General features: G+C 38.6%; 1 protein-coding gene across 1 annotated transcript in view; it reads right to left on the reverse strand.

Moving 5' to 3' along the window:
- The window catches only part of LOC149804208 (multicopper oxidase 3-like), a 114,200-nt gene that overhangs the window by 54,216 nt on the left and 35,958 nt on the right, over nt 1–24,026 (reverse strand). The window contains exons 4-7 of the mRNA XM_089951260.1: nt 13,752–13,912; nt 12,911–13,158; nt 11,124–11,378; nt 10,446–10,621 (exon numbers count right to left, since the gene is read on the reverse strand). Of these exons, the coding sequence (XP_089807386.1) occupies nt 10,446–10,621; nt 11,124–11,378; nt 12,911–13,158; nt 13,752–13,912 (840 nt within the window). The remainder of the gene's footprint in view (nt 1–10,445; nt 10,622–11,123; nt 11,379–12,910; nt 13,159–13,751; nt 13,913–24,026) is intronic.

The raw sequence follows: 24,026 nt of genomic DNA on the forward strand, positions 1-24,026 counted from the left end.
GTTCGCGTACGTTTGTGTGGATAGTTTATTTGGGGTTTGTATTATCTCATTTCTGTGATGATAGTATATTTGGGGTTTGTTTTTTCCTCTTCCCTCTGTGTGTGTGTGTGTGTGTGTGTGTGCGTATGTCTGCGCGCGTTCGTTGTGTGTGTGTGTGGGTGTGTGTGTATTGGTCTCTGTTTGTCCCTATAAAACTCACTTTATCCCTATCAGATACACTCTACCTATCTACCTGCAGTAGTGTGCATTCAGGTCAGCCACTTGCAACACTGTTGACATTTATCCCCTAGTGTTCAGTACAGTGACGTCACTGACGCTGGAAATTTCGAGACTATAAATATGGACTTGGGGATTTCCATAGGTTGTAGCTATACATATGTCCTAGAGTTCGTAAACAGGAACGTCACTCAAGCTGAGGCTATAAAAAGATAGTGGGATTTTCCAAAGGAATATCCCACAAGTTGTAGTATAAATAGATAGTGGGATTTCATATGAATTTTAGCTGATTATAGCTATAAATAGATACATGGGTGTTTATCCACGATCGTCGCACAAGTTGATATTGTAAGTAGTTACTAATTTTATCCATCTTAGTCTAAACCATTGTAACTTAATTTTCGGGGATATGCTTATTTTCCTTTAAGTTCTGGGACAATTTCGTCATTTTAGCGTTACTTTTAGTCACATCCATTTTGTCGTTGAGCATTACCTTGATTATAGCTATTTATAGCATCATTACAATTATGCAGATTTTTGAACACCTCAGCAAGATTTCAGGTCTTGGTAATGCTTTATATATAAATCTCACGCTTGTGCTAGTGTATGTATGTCTCTGTCTCTGTTGTGTTTGACCCTCTACCATCATTGTCCCTAGACAATCCCACCATGTTCAATTCCCCTTGACGCTATACAGACCCACCATGTTCAATTTCTATATGTTAAATTCCCCTTGACGCTAGACAGTCCCACGATTTATTCCAATGTTCAATTTCCCCTTGTCCCTAGACAGTCCCACGATCTATTCCCCTGTTCAATTCCCCTTGTCCCTAGACAGACCCAAACTCTATTCCCCATGTTCAATTCCCTTGTCCCTAGACAAGCCCAAACTCTATTCCCATGTTCAATTCCCCTTGTCCCTAAACAAGCCCAAACTCTCTTCCCCATGTTCAATTCCCCTTGTCCCTAGACAAGCCCAAACTCTATTCCCCATGTTAATTCCCCCTTATCGCTAGACAGGCCGAAAATATATTCCCCGTGTTAATTCCCATTGTCGCTAATCTTACCCAGTGTTTTTTGCCCATGTTAAATTTCCATTGTCGCTAATCTTACCCAGGGTGGTTAATGTTAAATTTCCATTGTCGCTAATCTTACCCAGGGGGTGTTTTTAATGCTAATTCCCATTGTCGCTAATCTCACCCCTTATACTACTAACAATTTCGACACTACCTGTATGAATAATTTCCTTCATGGAATGCTCAATTGCTCGCACTGGGTCACGATTATATAATTTTAATAACGATCAAAAGGGTTTAGTAAAAACGGGGAGCCATGAGTCAAGGAGCAACTCTCCTTTCCACTTATTCTCTTGTTTTTAATTTGGCTGGGTCACCTTTTATTTTATCGAAATTGATTATCATCAAGAAGAATAAAGCTCACATCAAAAATACTACTTCAAACAAAATTAGACGAATAAAACGAATTTGCTACTGTCTTGAATATGAACAGTGATTTCCTTTCAATTCCCGTCCTGACCTCCTTTATAAGTGAAAATGGATTACTATTTTATATGAAGAAAAACACTGCCATCACAGTAATGTTACTCCTGGCCAGGCTTGAACAGAATCTGACCCAAATGATAATTAAAAAAAAGAAGGGGATATAATTCTGGTAAAGAAAAACAGATATGGCCGTTTCAAGAAATCAGCCTATTAGTATGGTAATGGGTTACAAACATAGTTTTCTTCGTTCATTATATATTGTAAGTTGCTGATACAGATTGAACGAGAATGAAATGTATATGGTTCATAGAGGATAAAAAACGACAATCTTAGACAAATGAAATATGCATATTCAAGTTTAATTCAGATTTGTTTAAACATCAAAACCAATGGTGCACAAAATGATAATTATTGCACATAACTATTATAAGCATGAGTAATATTGCTAACTCAAGAAAGGAGCCGAACTGTTCTGGAAATAACTTATTTGCGTCAAAGTTTGGTTAAACTGGATGGCAAGTTAGATACAAGGCAAACTATTACGATTTTAATCAAAATTTAAGAACTATTTTTATTATAAACTGATAGTGCTGGTACAAGACAGGAACAGAGTTATTGTTGAAGTACAAGTTGTTCTCAAGTTTGTTGAATTAGGATTGTATTTATAATGAAACGTTTAAGTTGCTCACAAGCTGAATGGATTGACCGATGGACAACATACCATCCTGAGCAACTCACCTGATCACGATGTCAGTAACATGTGTACTAATTATTATTCGAATACACCAATCGGTTACAGAATTAAGATCACTTCTTTTCAGACTTTACAAATATAAACCGAGGTGCCAGTCACGTAAACGACATCAAAACATATAACGCCGACGCCGACGCCACCTCCGTTTACATAATTTCGACATTACAGCATGAATAACATTGGGTCAATATTTTACAGGGGGGCCTTTTATCAGTGAAGGGTCATGGTAATAAAGGTTTTTATGAAAGGGGTCAATTTTTTATTGAAGGAATTATGAACGGAGGGTCACTATTGTATGAAGTGGAATGAACAGAGAGTTATTATTCCATGGGAGTCGATTTACTTCATTACACCGGCACGCCAGCCACCGTGACTGTTTGGAAGTCTTTGTATCTCAGAATATACATACATGTCCGCCAAGCTGGTCAGCGTAGGAATAATATTAAAACTGTACAGTAATCGCCAGATGGCGGTGGTGCAATGTGCAAGCTTTGTCTGAATCAACTGAAACTCTTTATGAAGCACGACTATTACAATTCAGCTGATTATACTGTGCACGGTACAACGGCAGGGCTGAGCAAATCCCATAGCCCGACGTCCCGGACTAGTCATTTTTAAAGTCGGGAAAGTAAAATTTTCCAAGTCACTAGTCCGGGACAAGTGATTTTTAAAAAAGTCGGCTAGTCCTTATTTTCTTTTTTTTTTTGGGGGGGGGGGGCACCAGACAGATGACCCCCCCCCCAAATTCTAATAAATTATTTTATGTGTATTTGTTTTCCCCCAGGTGTGTTGTATTGTATTAATTTATCGTTCTTTTTGTAACGAAAAATAGGATTTGGGTATTTGTATCATCCCTAGTGTATCTATAGGGGTGTATCTCCGAGAGTGATTTCTATTATCCTCTCGGGTTACTTCCCCTAGTGTTTTGGTGACCTTGCTAGGGTCTCCTAAGTCCCATGTTTATTATGTGTTTGTGATATGTGTTATGTTTGCTATAATTGTGTAATCGTTGGGACAGCATTTTTCGTCAAATTCTTGTCGTGTACCAGTTTTCTTATCAGATTCCGTGTTTATATTTATCACTGAATGTATATTTAGCAAGTTTTGAATTTTGAAGATCGGTGATATTCCCTTTAATTGTTTGGAACCTAATTGGTTCTTATGTTGTGTACTTAAATCACCTGTCTATTTAGAAGATGAGACTGAGCTCCAGGAGGGGTTCACACTTTTTTTATTTATTTTTTTTTTTTGTATGTCTCCCTCATGGAGCAGGTCTATCTATTATTTATAAAGGATCCAGGAAAAAGTAATAGTAATAATAATGATAATAATTTGTTTGAGAAAAAAAAAAGTTTCTTTTCTTGTTAGTAACCAAGAGGATAGATAATCAAAAATTATATATTTATTTATTTCAGCCTGTCTCAAGAGGGTTCTTTTTCCAGACTCTTTCATGGGCCTGTTCACTTCGCGTAGCGCCATGTGACATAGCCCCATGACGTCGTTATCCGTACTTTTTCTCTTGAGGGCTATTATTTATCAAAAATAATTTGTCCACATATTTTAATTGTATTAACTATATAACTAGATATTTTATATAGGGTTTGTTTTCCGCAATTACCATCAAGGTATAAGAGATATTGTGGTTTAAAAGTATCTGTTTTGTTTATTTCATCTATTAATAATTTCCTACTTTCATATGTTTCCCTACAGTTTAAAATAACGTGTTTCTTTGTGTATGGGGCTATTTTACACAGCGGACATTTTGGCGGTGCTCTGACCATATGCCGTCTCGCTGCCGCCTCTCCTGTCAACCACGCATCATGCATGTATTTGAAGGAGAGGCTTTGTATTTTAAGTGAGCCTAATTGGGACCAGTGCCCCCATGCCCTCTTCCAATTAACATATAAATTTTCCCTCTCTATCTTGCATGGTATATTTTTGGTAATATCGTTCCTAATCCATTGATATGTGAGTTTCTCGTCTATATCCCATAATTCTTTTTTATCCCTATATTTAAACAGTAAATCCTTAATATTTTTAAATCTCCTAGGGGCTTCCAATAGTTTTGTCAGTTTATTATTTTTATAAATTAATTTCTATCCTATTTCTTAAAACGAACCCAAACCAATATATATAAATCCCCTCCCACGGTAATCTAGGGTCAACATTTAATCTTTTATACCTATTTAAAATATCAGTAACTTTTAAAATTATGGGGCTCGGTATCCCAATCCCCCCCCCCCATTTCCTTCGATTTATATAGAGTTTCTTTAATAACACAGTGTAATTTAAAATCCCATATATATTTAATTATTAATTTATCTATATTATTAATAATTGTATTACTTATATTTGTAGATTTCATTATATAATTGAGGTTTACATACATGTATGTTTTAGCCACTTGGGCTCGTTCCATTAGACATAATGGCGTAAGTGCCCAGATGTCGACATTTCGTTTTATTTCATTTTCCATTTTTTTTACAGTTTTCCTTCTCTTCGTTTTTCCCAAAGCATACTCCTAGTGCTTTAACTGTATCTTTAAATAAATGGGCTGGTATGGTCGAATGTCTACCACGCCAGTTGCCTATCTCTAGAATCTCTGTTTTCTCCTGATTTATTTTCGATCCTGATGCTTGTCCAAATTGTTCATATTCCTTTATTAAGTATTCAAAGGATTTCGGATCATCTAGAAAGTTGGTGCAATCATCTGCATGTTGTAGCATTTTCACTTCGTCTTTAATATTTGGAACTTTTATACCTTTAATTTCCTTGTTAAGTTTTATGCTAATGCTTAGCATTTCGATTGCTATTACGTATAATAGCATAGATAGGGGACACCCTTGCCTCACTGATCTTTTTATATCAAATTTTTCTGTCATTGCTCCGTTATTTTCTACTCTAGATGTTATATTATTATATAGTATTTTGGTCCACTTCCGGAAAGTTTCTCCGAATCCAAGTTTTTCTAGGACTTTCTGTATATAGTTATGTTCAATTTTATCAAAAGCTTTTTCCTGATCAAAAAGTACCATGGCAGCTTTTTGCCCTTTATCGTGTAAAAAATATATTATTGTGCTAACATTAAGTACGTTACTTTGGATATCCCTATTTTTGGGGCCACAAGTTTGATTTATATTAATAATTTCTTCTATTCCCTTTTTTAGCCTATTACCTAGTATTCTACTTAATATTTTATAGTCTATATTAAGGAGGGAGATGGGCCTCCAGTTTTTTAAATCCTCTCTGTCCCATTTTCCTTTATATATAAGTATTATTAACCTTTCATTGTTTCTGACATTTCATTATTTTTTAAAAGAATATTATTGTACAACCATCCAAGAATGGGCAACAACTCTTCACAGAAATTCATAAAGAATTCTGCAGAGAGTCCATCTCCACCTGGTGATTTTCCCTTATTCATGCTCTGTATACTTTCTGCAATTTCATCCTGTGTTATATATTCATCACAAAGTTTTTTAAAGTCATTTGTAATTTTATCACAAGGAATTCTTTCTAGGTAATCATCTATTTTAGTATCTAATATATTTTGAGATTTATATAATTGCGCATAATACTCCTTTATGTGCTCCATTATTTTACCCTTTTCTGTTACTATTGTATCCTCTATTTTTAATTTGTCTAGAGTTTTATCTCCCCCCATCCTTCTTTCTTCTCTTTTATTCAATCCCTCTGCCTTTTTATATATTCCCGTGAATTTACCCGCCCTAATTTCTCTTCCCCTAGTTTCAACTTTAAGTATTTCTTCCAATCTGTTTTTTAATTTGGTTTCTAAATCCTTAATATTTGGTTTTTGAAGTTGGTATCTAATTGCTTCCCTTTCCATTTTGAGTTTCTTACTTTTCATGTTACAGTGATTTATGGCAATTTCTTTAAATTTGACTTTTAGTTTTTCCCATTCTATCATTACATCTATATTTTCATTATTTTTAAAACTCTCTATTTCGTGTTTTATTTCTTGTATAAAATTTATATATTTTAAAATCGAATTATTTAACATCCATCTCCCTTGTCCCCATTTAATCCTACTTTTTATTTTTATAGTCATATTTATTAATTTATGATCAGATATTTTAAAATCAGTTATGTTTGTTTCCTTATATATATATTTTCATCATAATTAGTACATAAGAACTTATCCAAACGACTTCCTTTATTTACTTTATAATCATATGTATACTGTTTCCTTAGCAAATTTTGTTTTCTATATATATCCGTTAATTTATGCTTTTTAATAAAATGTTCCATTTCCGGTTTTATCCTAATATCATTTGGTGCTAAATTTCCCTCCCTATCTATATTTTCACCCACCCCGTTAAAATCACCCCCTATAATTAGATTTCCTGTAGCATATTTTTCCATATATTTAGTTAGATGTTCCAAAAATGTTTTCTTTTGTTCTCTATTGGCTGGCATATATATATTAATTAAATGTATTTCCTCGATTATTATATGTAGCATCCTACCTTTAAAAAACTTATCTTCTTCCACCCTTTCCCACATTAATCCCCGTTTGTTTTTAATTAACGTTGCAAACCCCACCCCCACCCCCTTTACATCTGTACCTTCATAGTTACTAGTTAGTAGGATCCCATCTAGATAGCTTTCAAAAGTGGTTTTAATATCATTTTTAAAACCGTTATGCGTTTCTTGAATAAAGATAACATCATATACTAAGTCTTTTGGAAATTAAAAAATTTTTTCTCTATTTATACCATTTACATTAATAGACAGGAGCTGCAAGTTTTTTCCCTCCATTCCTGTCTCTTACCAGGGTGTTGCATTTTTTTTTCTCAGTATTTGTTTGGTTTTTAGTTAATTTATAATATTTATACTTATATACTTATTAATGAATTATTTGAGGAGGGCACTGGTTTCCCCCACCCCCCTCTGACGAGATAAGTGTGTTTTCACTCTCCGTAGTTGTTATGGTTGATTGTATTGTGTTGCTTATTGATTCTGTGGTGTTTGTTGGAATTGATTCGGTTGCCTCTTCTTTATTTGTCTTTTCCGTGCCATCTTCCATTTCCGTTCAAGTTTCATCTTCTGTCTCTTCATCCTGGCCGCTTTCTGAGTCCGTTTGTCCATTTTCATCTTCATCCATTTCGTTTTGACTTCCCTGTTCTGTTCCCTCTTCCCTTAGTTCCATTTGTGCTGCTTTCTGTCTTTCGTTGCTCTTTTTTTTCCTGGTTGTTATTCTTTCCTGGGGAGATATGGAGTCTGTTTTCTTCTTTTTCCTGTTCCTTTTTGGCAATGGTGTAGATGTTAATTGTGGGGTGCTCCCCCCTTGCTGACTAGATTCCAATTCCAGGCTTTCATATCTGTTTCTCGTAGGTATCCCTCCCTCGTTAGTTTGTGTCTCGGCCCTGCTGGTTTCATTAGGGCTTAGATACCCTTCCCCTTCTAATGTCCTTTGTCCTTCGATTTTTTGTCATGTCCAATTCGGGGAGAGTTTGGATTCCCCCTTCGTTCTCTTTTTCTTCTCTGACCTGCTTTATTAAGTTCAGTATCTCATTGACTTCTTGTTGTTGTTCTTGTTGTTGTTGTTGTTGCTGTACTTGCTGTGTTGTAGTATGGCCAGCTGCCTTGCTAGCATAAGTGGAAGTTTGGGGTCCTGGTGGTACGTTGCCCCTGGTCAGTCCCTGGGTCCGTGTCCAGTCTGGTGGCATATGGGACAGATTCTATCTTGTTCACTTCCCCATACCATGTCTTCAGTTTGAAACCGAGGACGTAGAAAAATATAAGTATTTTTCTAGTGTCTTCCCGGCTAACATAAACCAGCCTATTGCCTGATTTTATAGGGGCAAAACCCCATATGGTTGCCATTTTGTGGGTTATAACTTTGACCCCCATTTTCTTTTCAAGTTTGGTTATCAGTTCTTGGCTGCTCACTTCTAGCGGTAGCCCCATGACGTGTATTTCTGTAGCTCTAGGCTCGAAGTTTCTGATAAATGGCGCAGTTTTTGTGATCTTCACTGTCGACCCTTTGATCAGCATCTCATCTGCTTCGATAAGCGGTAAATTTCCTTTGGGGTACAAGACATATTTGTTCAAACCTCCGTTCTGCAATGCCTCTATTTTCCCTATGTCTATGCCTACCGTGTGTAGGGCCATAAGGACTTCACTCTGTCTCTGTGTGCTGGTCGCTTCCTCGAAATCCAATGTTTGGCATCCCGCCGGATGGTTAACTATCATTCTTGTATCTTCGATGATGGTTCTAAAGTACTGTTTTATTTTTGACCCTCCTGGTCCTGTTTGTGCCTCCTCCGGGTCCATTGCTTTTCTTCTTGTTTGCATACAAACGTGAAACACAAAATGCGGGTCTCACACCACTGTTACTAGTTAGATATCTACTTCTTTTATAGTTTTAAAGCCGGACAGTACACCCCAACTATTTACGAATTTTAAAGAATGTGTACTATCAAATTTAGTGATATTTTGTTTTAATACAATTTAAGGTCGTATAACAAAGAAAAACAAGGTTTTTCTTATGACAAGTGTATATGACGAATAGAGCTCACTCTGTTCTACTGCGCGCTAATCACAGCCGGGATTAATCGCATGCAGTAAAAAAGAATAAGTTAGAGTGTTATGTATAATAAATGAAAAAAATTTTACAAAGGTATTAGTACATAAACTCTCACCCTTTCTGTTATACACAATCCATTTGCTTTGTCCTTGCCATTTTCAGACGATAAAACAACAGACTGTACTTCTCGAGAAAAGTCGGGCTAGTCCTTATTTTCGTGCTTTAATCACCATATCTACTTTTATTTGGCCAATCATGCCCTCCGGGCGTACTGAATAATTGATTCTACGCCTCTTTGTGTATACATTTACATCCTGTTACCGCTTGACTGCGTATTGGGCTAAGCGACCAAATTATCGGCAAATCAAAACACGTCAAACAAAAGAAAGTCAGTATGATCAATTAGCAGTGTTGTAAGCGGTTTTGTTGCAATGAGTTTACTCAGTCTAGATCGTAACCAGCGGTTCACTATGATTTTGATCCAGCGAGTCAGTGTAATTAAATTAATGAAAAGTACTTTACCGACATCAGTGTTGGTTTCCTGATTAAATGACAGTAAAGATTCTTTAATTTATAATTGATTATACAGATACGTGGAAGTTAATCAATTGATTATACACATGATTAACTTCCACGTGCGATATTGTGTTTGAAGCGAAACAATTACGCTAATTAATGAGCTGTTTCAGCTCGTATTTCAAAAAGAAAATTGATCTTATCATCACTTTAGAAGTAGCTGTCAAGCAAGCTGATAGTTACTTTGCGGATAAAATGAGTTTGCTAAATTATTTTCGCAAGAAAGGTAATAACGTCGATTCGGAGAAGGTAAATTTGTTTGAAAATGGAGGGATAAAACGTAAGACGGATACTGAGTGTGCTTGTTATCCCTGTCTTGAATATATGACTCGGAAGGTGGCAGACATATACATGGCCACATTTTCAAATCCATGAGCTAAAACATATATACATGAACCTGAAGAAGCCAAATGTATAACAACCACTGTTTTTTAAAATTAAATTCTTTTAAGAAAAGATTATGTTGTATATTATTTCGTTTGTTTTTTCTATGGATTAAGTACATACGTCTCATCAAATCTCGGCAAGTGATTACCATTTTGGGACCAGTGAAAAGTAAGGTGGGACTAGTGAAGAGTAAGGTGGGACTAGTGAAGAAAAAGGTGGGACTAGTGAATTTTCTGAAACCACTTGTCCTGGACTAGTGATTTAAAAAAAAATTTGCTCAGCCCGTTACGGGCTATCTTGTTTATATCATCCCCTCAACAACAAAAGTGCTTTAAATGCACGTAATATAAAGGTTTGTGGTGGTCTATCCTGCATTAAGTCCAATCATCATGAATCTTATAACTGGAATTAATATAAATGAAAAGAAAAGCAAATAAAGGAAAGAAGAAACGCAACCTACCGTCCCCTGCCGCCATTCTGTAGGACTCCCTGGTGGGTCCACTTCGGGTGCTCCCTCGTATCGAAGTATAGCGGAAGCATGCCCGTCACTTGGGGCACAGTCGACTAGACCTTGACATTTTATCCAGAAATTTCCAGAATTGTGATTGGTTGTGATCACAATATCATAACGTTCACCTGTTGAACATGAAAACAGTCGACATACTTTACACCGGTAACTTAATTGTGGTTTCTGGCCGGAAAAAGTACTAGTTTTATTTCCTCATAGGTTTTGCATATATATGCTCCATGGAGGGAACTGTAATTTCATAAGTTATAGACATTTTAGTTTGCAATTTCTTTTTAAATTTTCATTGTCTTGCTAGCGAAGCATTTGCAAAATTAAACCACTGAAAAAATGTTTGGACATTATCCAGAATATTTTTTCCTTGTTGAGTTATTTGTTTAATGATTCATTCTTTTGTAGAATCTGAGATCGAGCAAATTTTCAATGAACAAGCGGGGAAAATGTTTTAACATACTACTACACTCTTTCATTAATTTCCCTAATTTTTAAAGTAACGATCGCAGGGATCGTGTGTGGTAAGGATTCAGTGCACTGAAATAAATTAAAAGCGACGTTATTACAAAGCTCTTTGAAATGCTTAACCAAATAAAATAAATGTCATCACTAGGTTACCCGATCCAATAACAAGAGAATCCACCGTCACTGATTTTAATGGCGCTCCATCCGTCGCTATGACAGTCATACTGTGGCCGTCAACAGACAGAACAAAAGGACACCTTGGAGTGGCGGAAATTATTCTGAATCGGTACGAGGTGTTTGCCTTCACCATGAAAACTTCTCGTGGTGTCATGGACTGGTTCAGTGTTGTATTAATGATGTGATACTCATCAAGAACAACGTGTTTTTGACCCCGGCCATTTATAAGACCTGGAAAGTGAGAGTACCAAATTCTTCATTAATGTTACCTTGAGTGTTCAATTTTATCTGTCATATGGAACTGTATTAAAAAAGTGAAAGAATAATATTTGAAGAAATTACATGTTTAGACTCTCTGTCTCTGTCTCTCTGTCTCTCTGTCTCTCTCTCTCTCTGTGACTGAGTGGTTAATGAGTTGCCTGTAGGGTGACGGTTATGAATGTGTGGCAGCGATGTGAAATACCAACCAAAATCATACCAAATTACAAATTCTTCTTGATGCATTTTTTTCACGCAACCTTTTGACAAAGTTGGTTGACATTCTACGAAAGACGCAGTTTGAGGTCTAAGGACTTGTATTTATCCATATATCTCACACTGTTGCAAGGAATGATATATTGGCTAAGCCTGGACTACTGGAAGATGTTGTGTACCCAATTATTATTATTATTGCTTCCTGACTTTGAGACTTGCACAAGAAACTTAATCTGATTCGTCGTGCAATGCGCAAAACAATTGTTTTTATCTCAAAAGGTTTCAGCGCTTGGTGACGGTAAGTACTAAATATAGAAAAAATCGGCATAAACGAACTTAGGGAAACCATCAAATCAGGCTAAGGCATACTCGATCTTTTCCGTCGAAGTCGGAAAATATAAGTGCAAACACGTACATTATGAATGGGTTAAGTGATTCTCTGACGAACTACAAACAAAGCATGTGCAAAACAAGGCAGACGTTGCTCCTTTTGCAATTTTGTTTCTTTCCTCCGTCTTGTAAGTGAAAGTTAATTTCAGTAAAGTTCTATATCGTATCCAGCTGCGTAACGGGCTTTTCTTTTCCAAAAGACATTGGATGTGCCACATGGTTTAAACTAAGGGATCACAAGAATTTAGACCATTTAATACATAATATTTATCACATCGTACAATAACACTGGACGAACCCAGGTGGAATAAATGTCACCCATGACTATAGTGGAAGTTTCCGCTTTTACAAAGAGGCAAATGACCTTTCGCCTCATTTGGTAAAAATGTTTTATAAACAATATTTTGGCTGATCCAAGCTGCATGAAGATGATCGTTTCTGTTTGTAACGTTGTCACATGTCTAAAAACTCCGTCTATTTATTCTTCTTAATAAACTTTCTTATTTCAAAGCTAGTTATTTCAGCATTAGTAATATTTAACTTGCTGTCGGTGAGCGATTCGATCAGGAAGATAATTTAAGACAAAACATATTTATATCATATAAGCCGTGAAAAGTTAGAACCCCTTGAATATTGCCCAGTGATTAGAGAACTTACTTTTCAACAGCTATGATTTAAGTTAAACAGTTTGTGTCTTCTCATGTTAGCAAGTTAGGAGGAAAAGGTATTGCGTTTCAGGCTGCAAAATAATTTGGGAAGTCATAATCATATATGTCAAAAAGCTTCTTATAGGTCGCTGTCTTCTTTCCCATCCAATGTCATCAAGCGTCGAAACTACATCGTCTAAGTTATAAGATCTTCAGCAATAGACATTAAATTATTAGGTTTAAAAGCCACACCTGCTATCGGCATGGTGACCTCCCACATATTGTGCATCTCGTTCATGTATCGCGTGATGGTCAAATAGTCCAGGAAGTCCTGCAGAACAAGGATGTGGTCTGAGCTGTCTACTTCATACAGTGATGCAACAGGGTCCCGCCTGGCGGGTTCCCGCACTATAAAGGCCCCGAGCAGTCCATCTCCGATCTGCATACCCGTATGAGAATGATACCAATGGGTCCCGGCGGGGTATGCAGTGAACTCGTATCTGAATAATGACGTTGAAAAGATTAGGAAATACGCAGCAGGTTATTCGTCAATCTACTCAACGGGATGAAAATCGATGGATACAAGAGAATAGTGAAAATATGCCTAGCGAAAAGAGCAGTATTTTGCACAATACATTCTTTCAAGACACCCAACCGCCAGCGACATATCTGCTGTTCATACTTTATTTAAAAAGTACTTTATGAATTTCAGTTAACTTAGGTATGAGGTATGATGTTACATTAGGACGCATAAAAAGCAGACTGCAAAAATGTTTCCCATACAACTACTGAGTGAAGTACAGTAAGAAGAATAAAATCCGCCACTCTTTAAAGAGAAGGCGAAGCAAAAGCAGGAGAAAGCAGAGGAAGGAGGGGGTAAATACAGTTGTATCAGTGGGTCTAACCTGGGCGCAGAAGGGAACATAATAATGAAGAAATATAACGTTATGTTGAATTTGTTGTACCGCCTGGATCACTCCTTCGCTAGAATAATCTGTGTTTCTATTACTAAACAAAATATGTTTCAAACCTTCAAGCACTGTCTTGATAGGGTAACAATTACAACCATCACAGCAACGTGTTAGGAACATACCTGAATGTTTCTTTGTACGGTATATTACATTGTGTAAGAAGTCCCACCCCATCCATGTGGCACGTGTTAAACTGGTTCTGTCCATGCCAGTGTATAGATGTCGCGCTCCCGTCTTCCAGCTCGTTCCGGACATACACCACAACTTTGTCACCCTTACAAACCTATGTAATGAGATAATGAAAAACAGATTATATGTTTTCAGCAATCGTGAAGAGTTTTATAATAGATTTTGAAACTTAGGACAGCGTTTATAAAGAATGATAAATTACATAGAAAATGAGCACACAAATATCTTTCACCTTTGACAAGGCAAGGCGCGCATATGTTTGGATCAAAATAAAGATGTAAAAACAGAATCAACGGTAGAGTAGTCTCGACCTTTACGGACTTTTTCTGCAAAGTGAATTTTCGACACAAACAAGCAATGTCGCAGTTGTTCTTGGAACATACATATACTGTCTCAGCAGCAGAGGGGGCGAATCGGACATTTTGTCCAATCGTTATTTTGCTTAATTATTACTTTCTGCACTCAACGATCTAGTGTCGTCAGCGCCTGGTAAAAAAAAAACGACGTCGGTCCATCTTACACGATGGTGACGTCATTTGGTTTAATTAACACCTTCTGCGCGCCGATCCCCAGCGTCGTCAGCGTCCGGTAAGCACATCGACGACCGCGTCGATGTCATCGCCCCCTCTGCTGCTAAGTGGTTATTTACAATGATCTTACAAACAGAGTGATCACTAACTCCTCCTCCTGTAGATCAATTAGGTTATTTGACTGATCGGTAATTCTAAAATTAATTCTCGTTAAAAACCGATTATGGCATCTCATATAGACTGGATTAATCGGACTCTCAACGATTAAAAATCCGGGAGGGGTTGTTGGTGAAAACGAATAAAGGATATACCCCTGTTGAGCTTGATTTGATTGCTTGGTATTTACCTGGTAACTCCCTTCGATAACATCACACACTAGATTAATCGCTATCACCGATGCGATATTTACGTTGTACGGGGCGATATGCCTACCACCATCTCCGTTATCGTGTTTGAGGATATTAGTTGATGGACCGAGAAAATCATTAAGAGATTTTCTTAGTTCTGGTGCGTTGTATCCTGAAAACTTTAAATCGGGTAAATCGGCTTCTGTGATATTATACTCGGTTAGGAGTTTTTGTTTATTACCATCGCTGTTATCGGATATTGTTTTAACGATTCGTTCATTGATATATTCCATGTCTGATATGAGTTGATTTAACACCTCAACGTGTTTTCGTGCTTTTGTTTGCCGTAGCTGTTCTAGTTGTGAATGGTAAATATAATTAATCTCGGCAAACGCATTAGTGATATCATCTAAATTAACTGTTAATACGACGATCGATTCAGGGGTTTTGTCATACTGAAAATACCACTGCATGGTGTCCATGTCTTGAAATATAAACCTGCTGGGTAATGACGTGTTTTTCATAATAGACAAATTATCTCGATACCCGGGATTAATCTCATGATACGATTTCTCATTCGTGTGCAAGTCCGCGGGTGGATTCTCAGGCCAACCTAGTATGGTTCTTATTGAACTGTTATAAATATCAACCATATACCCCGGTGTGTTTATTTCAATCGTTGACGATAACGTCGGTTCATGAACCGTAATAGCGATTTTTGATTCTTTTCCTGTGATCGATTTTATCCTGCGTTGAAATTCTTTATTGATTTGTTCTATTTGGTATGACCCAGTTGGTATTGTAACCTCATTCCAGTCTGGGGTCCCATCGGGCTTATTTGTCCATGCAAAAACCAGCGAGTTATTAGGTTGTTGTCCGTTAAATGCGTCCGCTCGGATATTAGGCCAACTGTGATATACTCGCAATTTTGCCAGCGCTATTTCCTTCACTGGAACCGGCGATGGGAAGTTCACACTGAATTCGGGTTTCGTTGACGTTATCGATATCATATTTGTTTGTACCGGAGTGGTATTCTCCGCGATCCGTTGAAGTAATTGAGACCCTTCGGGGTTCAGCGACATTATTATTATTCGTTGTCTTTAGTGTCTAATTTCAACAACCAGGTGGTTCCGGCTTCCAGTTGAAAATCCTCGATTTTTGACATCGCGGAGCTATACAACTGGACCATCGTGGAGAATTCAACATCGGATACGAACAAATTATCAATCGATAACGAGATCAACCCGGATAATTTCGAGTACGCGTCGGATACTATTTGATGTTTTACTGTATACTCGTTGAGTTTTTTCTGAAAACACGATGATATCTTCCTAGTGATTGCGTTGGCGACTCCAGCAATTGTTGTCATCGCGGAGATAGCGATTGGAACAGCGATCGGGGTTATCGTGGTCACCGTGGATAAAATAACACCGGCGCCAGCTACTATACCCGATACCGAGTACACGACCGCGTCGATGGCGGTTATTTTTCTGCGGTATTTTTTTATTTTTGCACGGTATTGTTCGGAAAGCGTTTTCAAATTCGCGGAAAATTCTTTTGCGGTATCGAATCGATATTGATGTGACGTCGGTGATACCTCTGATTCAATTTCCTTGGTGGTCATTTTTATTTTAAAAGAGCTAGTGTTTTTAATTACTTAGATTCGCTACAAATTCCACATACCATGTAATGTCTGCCCTAAATATATTGCTATCAACGGTCTTAATCACAAACCGTTCAGTTGCGTCCTTGTCTATAATTGTTGATATTGTATTGTTAAACCCGGATGAACTCGACGATGATATACTAAACTTCGTATTTGAAATCAATGTCAATCGATAAATACCCTTAACAGTTGCGGTGATATATACTGTATTCTGTGTAGAAGTCCAATCGAATGATCCATGCTGAATTGTGTATACTGTGTTGATGATATTCTCATGAGAGATTTTTATTCTTTCGGATTGATCTGTTTTCAATAGTGATTGTCTAAACGCTTCAGCAATAATTTTGATTTTTTCTATTTCCTGTCCATACGCAGTGATATCATTTATAGTTATTGTGATTTCATCCGGTTTGATATTTTTTTTACCAAAGAATTTATCAACGGCGCTATCAATCTTGTTAACATTTTTTCGTAACGAGGATAAATTGGCCGACAGTATCGTAAACTCCAAAATAGTATTCTTTATTGTTGTAATATTTGGTTCGGTTACCGGCGGGGTCCCGAAAAAACTAGCGGTAGTGAGCTGTATATCGGTGATAGATTTTTTCACCTGCGCGTCAAGTTCGGTCACCGATTTATCCAACCTTGTAAAACCGTCTCGGATTAATGTTATCGTCGATAGATGTTCACCCGGTTTGAGTCGTCCGTCGCTGGTATACAGCGCGATAGTGTCCTCGGCGGCATCACGCTGTCGTATTAAAACATCATTCAGCGACACATTACTGGATTTCAATTTACCCTGGCGGTCTTGAAATACAACTATTTCGCCCGGGTCAACACTGGTTAAATTCAACGTATCAGCGATTTCATCCTCAATTAGTTTTTTTATGTCATCGGTGGCGGGCGTTTCCGTGGGTTTTTTCAGCGCCGAAACCGGTCGTCCCCAAATATCAATCATTATTATTGTAAATGTTATTCTCTAAAATCCGTTGAGCTTCTACGACCCCACTAGTGTATTCGTTTACAACCACATGAGGTGGTTTTCGCGATGATGAAATCGCCGCGAGTACGTTCAATACCTCACGGCCACATATCGGTGGGTCACTCAATTGCTGTGTTGGCAGCGTGGAATAAAAAACCCGGGTTGAACACGCCGGGGCTGAACACTCCCGGATATACCGCATGAACTCTTTCGGCGGGGCTAACCCGTATGAATCAAAATAGACGATCGCACGCGGATCAATCGCGTATGCAACCCAATGAGTTCCCGCTCCGGAGGACCCATCGAGGTTAATTATGCCGGTTTCAATATTCCTTGGTGCCGCCGGTAATTGATCCCTCATAAAAACACCTCTGAAGTTTTTTATCGCTAGCGCGTTTGCGGCGTCTATTAAATCAAAATTAGACATGGGAGTCATTAAACGGTTCCCGGTAGTCTTAGACCCTTTCCCGAGTACCATGAATACGGGGTTCCCGGTAGTCTTAGACCCTTTCCGGCCACGGGTCGTTTTTTTTTGTAGCCTTTCCCGGTTGCCTTCTTCAATGCCATCCCCGCCGCGGTACCAACGGCCCCCAACGCCGCCGCCTTAGCCACTGCTGGTGCGGCCGCGGCAATCAACGCTGGAATCGCAGCTAACAGCGGAAATATCCCACCGGTCTTTTCCATGTTTTTAATTGCTGCGGCTGAAAAATCTATTTGAACACCCTTTTTATTCTTCATCGCATCATTGAAATGTTTTATTTGACGCGCCGTCAACGATATCTTATGATTACCACCTGCCATCTGTGACGGCTTCAGCGTTATTGTGGTCCCGCATTGTTTAGCCGACTTTGATCGTAATTTCTTGACTTGACCATCAGTCAACTCTACACTGACGACACTATACGACATTTTATTGTAAACGCGTTTTGTGCTTTCAATTACATGTTTTCCACTGGCGCATCAACGATTCTCATTCGTCCGCCAGCACCTTCTAGCAGCATTGATTTATCGCTGAGGATGACAGCAATAGCTCTATAATTAGCAATAACGCCGCGAGTTACATTAGCTCGGAAGTGTATATCAACGACGGACTGTCTTGTTAAATCAAGATGTTCCAGCGAAAAGTAATAGATCGGATATAGTTCTTTGAAATCATATTGTGATATTTGCAAACCAGTGTCGACGTTTTGATCACGACTCATATATGACAGCAACCGATGGTACACACGTGCGACATGGTTTTGACCGTAATTAAGTTGTATATCCTCGGATGGTTCCTGCTGGCCGTTTATTCTCAGCGAGACGTCAGTAACGCCTAATCGATCAAATATCATATGGCTGAATAATTGATTATCAACTCTCGTCATATCCTGCAACGCAACAAATATATGACGCGGAGCCGAAATGCCTTGTTGTGATGCCAGGTTCCATGTGAATATACCATTGATATTTGATTGCTTAGTATCTGTTGTTGTTGTTAGCCAACTTAGTAATGATTTTCCTCCCTGCTCCATGAAGGATAGCAATCGTGCCTCTGTGGTAATGGATGGAGTCATTACTGGCATCCACAATAATATTTTAGTTAAAACGACTTTACCAGGGTCATTATTTGGATTTGCAGGATCCGCTGGAATTCTCCAAATTGCATTTCTATCATCACCTTTTCGCACAAGCACCACGGTATGCTTTGCTCCGTAGATAACTTTTCGCACGTTCCTACAAAATCCAAATATATGATGCAGTGGAATCGCGCATGAGAAAGATCTACGCGCCCCTGTTAACATTGATATGCGTGTTGCAGCTCCGATGTTAAAATTAGGATCGCTGTTTATAATCATATTCTCAACATCAGCATCATTGTTATTAGCATTATTTCTTGGTCGTCTTACCACAAATTGCGAGTTTCCAGCAGTGTTTCTAGTATCCTTTGCAAACATCATAGATGGACCCGCTGATCTTGTATAATCGTCTGAATATCTTGCTAGCCCGATTATTGTTGTAGCAACATCAACATCGCGTTCTATAGACTCGATCTCTCGCCCGTCAATGAGATATTTTGCGCTCTCAAACAGCGCCATTACGCCGTTATTGACTAAGCCAACTTTGGTACCATCTGGATACGGTGCTGGTACAGCAGGAGTATCGGCCTCTGTTACAAGTTCTCCTTCGATTTCAATAAACGCTTCACACGGTAAAAAATATTTACTGGTATCATGGACTTGAAGTTCAATTCGCGATCGTATGTCGGGTTGTACTGCATGATAGGAATAAAATTGATAATTACGGACAGAATCATCCTTGTGCACTGGTGCGTCCATATCAAACGCCGGGTCAGCTGTTCGTTTAAACATTTTATTTAATAATACGCTGATGCATCTAAATCATCGTCGTGGTTTTAAACCACTTCCCGCTATTATGTTTGCGATGTCATCTTGATTATTGTTTACCAACGACGCTAGTTTTTCTTCCACGGCGTTATTTATCACTTTACTGACATTCGCAGGCATCACTGTCGTTGATGGCATCACCGGTGGTTTTTGCTTTTTTCTCCTCACCAACGACATTAGTTTGTCCCGCGCGGCTGAAAGCGCCTTTCCGGCAACGTCTCCAATAGCGCTGATTCCCTTATCACGAATAACATCAATAGCCTTCATTCCTAATTGTTTGGCTAACGGCGCTACTTTTGGAGCCATTCTTGTAAATAACCCCGCAATGGTGCTACCGAGACCATCTCCATAGTACGCGCGGTAAACAGGCAATCGCGAGTTTACCACGTAGACGAGTACTGGTTTATCGTGGTTGTAGTGTATGATCATCTTTATTATAAAAACACCGGTTTTCCAATTAATCATCCACGAGTTCGTCTATGAGCGTTCGATATGCATTAATGTCCATAATACCGCCTGCAAATAAACGCTTGCAAATATCAGCGGCCTCATTGATTATTTCCGGAGAGTTATTTCCGGCTCGTTTTCCTCCAATTAGTACCTCTAGCCGTGATATATCACTGAGAACACTACCAGGACAGGTAACGCCGTAGGATTCTTTACCAACAGAGTATCCTTTTCCTTTTTTTGGTGTTATACTCTTAACTTCCTTGTGGAATGCGTCGTAATCGGATTTACTACGATGTGGTAATGCATCTTTATGTTTACTCGCTAAATACACTATTCTTGCCCAGTCTTTTAACGACTTTATATTTTTCTCGTAACCGCTATTGATATGCTTCTTATCTCGTATGCTCTTAGCAAAATTGTTGGCAGCAAAATTAATTAATTCTTCCCTGTTGCTGAAGCCTCTAATTTCATCTATTGTGCTCTTCTTGAGTACAATACGGGGTATATTCCCCTCTTTTTCTTCCGGTATTTCTTCTTCTGGTATTTCTTCTTCTGGTATTTCTTCTTCTGGTTCTCTTGCGGTGGCGCCTGGTTCTTCTTCGTCGGCCATTGTAACATAGGGTTCTTGTGGTTCGGTTATAGCGAGTGGTGGTGGCCTCCGTGTTGTAGCAGCCGCTATTTTTGCAGGGAGTGTTTCTAAAGACCTTTTTGTTTGTTCGGTCTGAGCTGCTATCTTTTCAAGCGCACCAAGAACGGGTACAGTTGCCGCTGTAACATCCTTAGTCGCTTTAGTTACCGGGGCAAAGAGTTGTTCGCTTCCAACAGTAAAATCGGTTTGCATTTGTTGTCGCGTTTGAAGTTTCTCTCTCACCCTGTCTCGTAACGGTATAAACTTTCTAAGCGCTGCTAGCCGCTCTCTGGCTAGCCGAGTAGTAAGTGATTCACCTACCATTATTGTAAATTGATCCGCAATTTTCTAATTTTCCGCCGAGTGTACCATCGGGAGCTCCACGGAGTTTTCGTCTATAATCCTTCTAATGTTTTTGATCTTACTAGAAATCTCCCGGCGTCGTTCATAAACACGTCCGAGTTTTTTTCGTATTATTTCAACGGCAGTGAATAGTCCAATGAATGCATTTGCGTCATTGTGGTACAAGTTTTCATTGATCGTATGTTGTAATCGTTTTATAAAAAAATACTCGCGGGCCAGGGTAAAACGCCCCCGTTTCGATTGTTCGTTAATAATCTCATAATCGGATAATATTTTTTCACTGTCGAGACCATCAGATAATTCAATTCCTTGATTTTTTAATTTTGAAATCTCGGCTAATATATTATTGATGTCTTCGATATTCATTATTCTTATAAAACATCTTGTTTTTAAATAAAAAAAAATGAAACCCCGCGTATCAATCCCGAGGTGTTCATACTTTGTTTTCTTCCGGAACAGACGATTTGTTGTAGCGTTCGCACTGTCATGGTGGCCTTGTCACGGTGACTTCGTCACTCGCTAATTTCTGTTATATATGAAAATCGAATTCTATGCCCGGTCTTTTTTGAGATCGCTGTTTGATATACTCGTTCTGCTACTCTTCGTATTGAGGCTCTACAAATGTCAAAGTATTTTCCCGCCTCATTCATCGACTGAAATATTTTTTCTTCGTGGGTTGTTGCATCAAACGATTTAACACCCCTTGCTTGCTTTGAAAATTTACCAGTTTGGCCTTTTTTATTGTTTTCACTCTGAGAGATAGCTTGCAAGTTTATAAGAGAATTATTTAGACAATCAGAATCAATGTGATCAATAACGAAACCATCCTCGATTGGCCCCTTAAACGCTTCATATACCACCCTGTGAACAAGATACTTCTTCTTTCCGGCACCAAACATCAAATACCCCTGATTATTTTTCCATCCAACCGGCTTCTTCAGTCTACGATTTCTAACAATGCCGTCGCGAGATGCCTCGTAATTGACGAGCAGGGGATGCGGCTGAAATTCTTGGTCCATTTGTATAATAATACTACTTGTCTAATTTATTATTTGGTTTAATTATGAATCTTTCAACGTAGTCTTGAGGGATTTTGATGATGGAGTCAGCGGTGGGGTCAATGACGGCGTTTTTAATTCGCTTGTCATAATAGCGTTTTAGTTCCCTGTATCGCTTTCCGCCACAATTATTACATAACTGTGATTTTCCTCTTACACCGACGTGGCAAACCAAGCACGGGAGGGGGCCAAGAGAACCATTACGAACGCTTTGTAAATGATACCCGCAGAATTCACCTCTGCATGATTTATTGCACGGGGTTGTCGACCCAATCATCAACCATTTGCAGTGATTCATTATACTATATTCTTTCATTTAAATACTTGTTTTAATTATATGGATGAGTTCGAGAGATTAGCAGCAATTAAGCCCCGGAAAAATATTAAGTTCAATCTCGATAGAGTCCTCAAGGACACACCAAAAGCGTTAATAAACGATAGAACCCTGTTGAATAAAATACGCGATTGTATCAATGAATTCAAACGTGATGGTGCATCTCATAGTTGGTCAACATTTCGAATTGATGGCGTTGTTGATGCTACCATGAACGACAACCGCGCAGCAATGATAATATCACAACTTGACGGTAAAAGATATTTCTTCAGAGTAAAATTCATTGTCCGGGTGAAATCAGGCGATTGGATCATACGTGATAAATTTGAACCGGTTCTCAGCGACAAGAAAACAGTCATTGTCAGCCGCGACTCCAAGCCGGGGTTGTTAACCGGAATTGACAGACCATACTATGAACGAGCGTATCCTGAAACAGCAGTTGTTTATGGAATATACCCGTTAAATAAGAAACCTGATATCGGAAAACTGAAACCGATGAAACAGTCAACCGGGATAAATTGTGTAGCAGAACGAATAATAGAGCATTTTACAAATGCGTGTCGAGGAAACAAATTGACTGATTTACGACGTAGCAAAATCAACCAGTGGGAACTAACCGTAAAAGAGCGTGGAGCGACCATCAGCGACATAGCGAGATTAGAAACATCGCTGAGATTTCCAATAACCGTTACAACGATAACCGGTGAAGTATTATACGAATCAAAGTATAAATCGAAGGGAGCCCCAATCAAAATTATTGATCATAACGAACACGCATGGACGCCCGCGATCACAATATTTCCACGGGATAGAACAGTAAAGTATATACCCGAAGAATTCCTGGGAGAACAATTCTCCAAGGACGGTTTTCTCGCGGAGAGGAAACTATTTGATGCTATTGCTTGTTTGTGTAAAAACGACCCTGTATCAGTGTGGTTACTTCGCAGCGCTGAAAACGATGCGGATACCTTTGATCAGTTTGTAAGACCAAACGGTGAATTATACCGCACTGAAGCGTTTCACAACAAGATGAAAAAAACTGCCATAGAATTTGAGGAGCATGATGAACAACTGCTAACAAATTGTTTTACGATTCCATCGGTTGTAGCTCATGTTGCAGCAAGGAAAAATGCGTGGAGACCAACGCGCAAGGAATTTTTACCAGATGTACAATCCAGTTGTTTGGAATACTATCACGGTGGACTATGGAACACTGAATACAACCGCGACGCTATGATTTCCGTTGATATGGTTGCCTGTTATCCAGCGAGTTTTCTCGGGTATGGATCCGCCGCTGAATATTTCAAACGATTTGGACACCCCAGTCATGAAATGACTCGTGTTGCTATTAATGGACCACTGCCTGATTTTGATTTAACCGGATTCGCTCGCATAGTATCATTTGAATTCGCGGCAGGACTCCATCGCTGTTGCTATATTTGGATCGGTAGACACATGGCTGA

Source organism: Sinohyriopsis cumingii, chromosome 2, assembly GCF_028554795.1.
Source record: "Sinohyriopsis cumingii isolate HCF-2022 chromosome 2, ASM2855479v2, whole genome shotgun sequence".
Lineage (NCBI taxonomy): Eukaryota > Metazoa > Mollusca > Bivalvia > Unionida > Unionidae > Sinohyriopsis > Sinohyriopsis cumingii.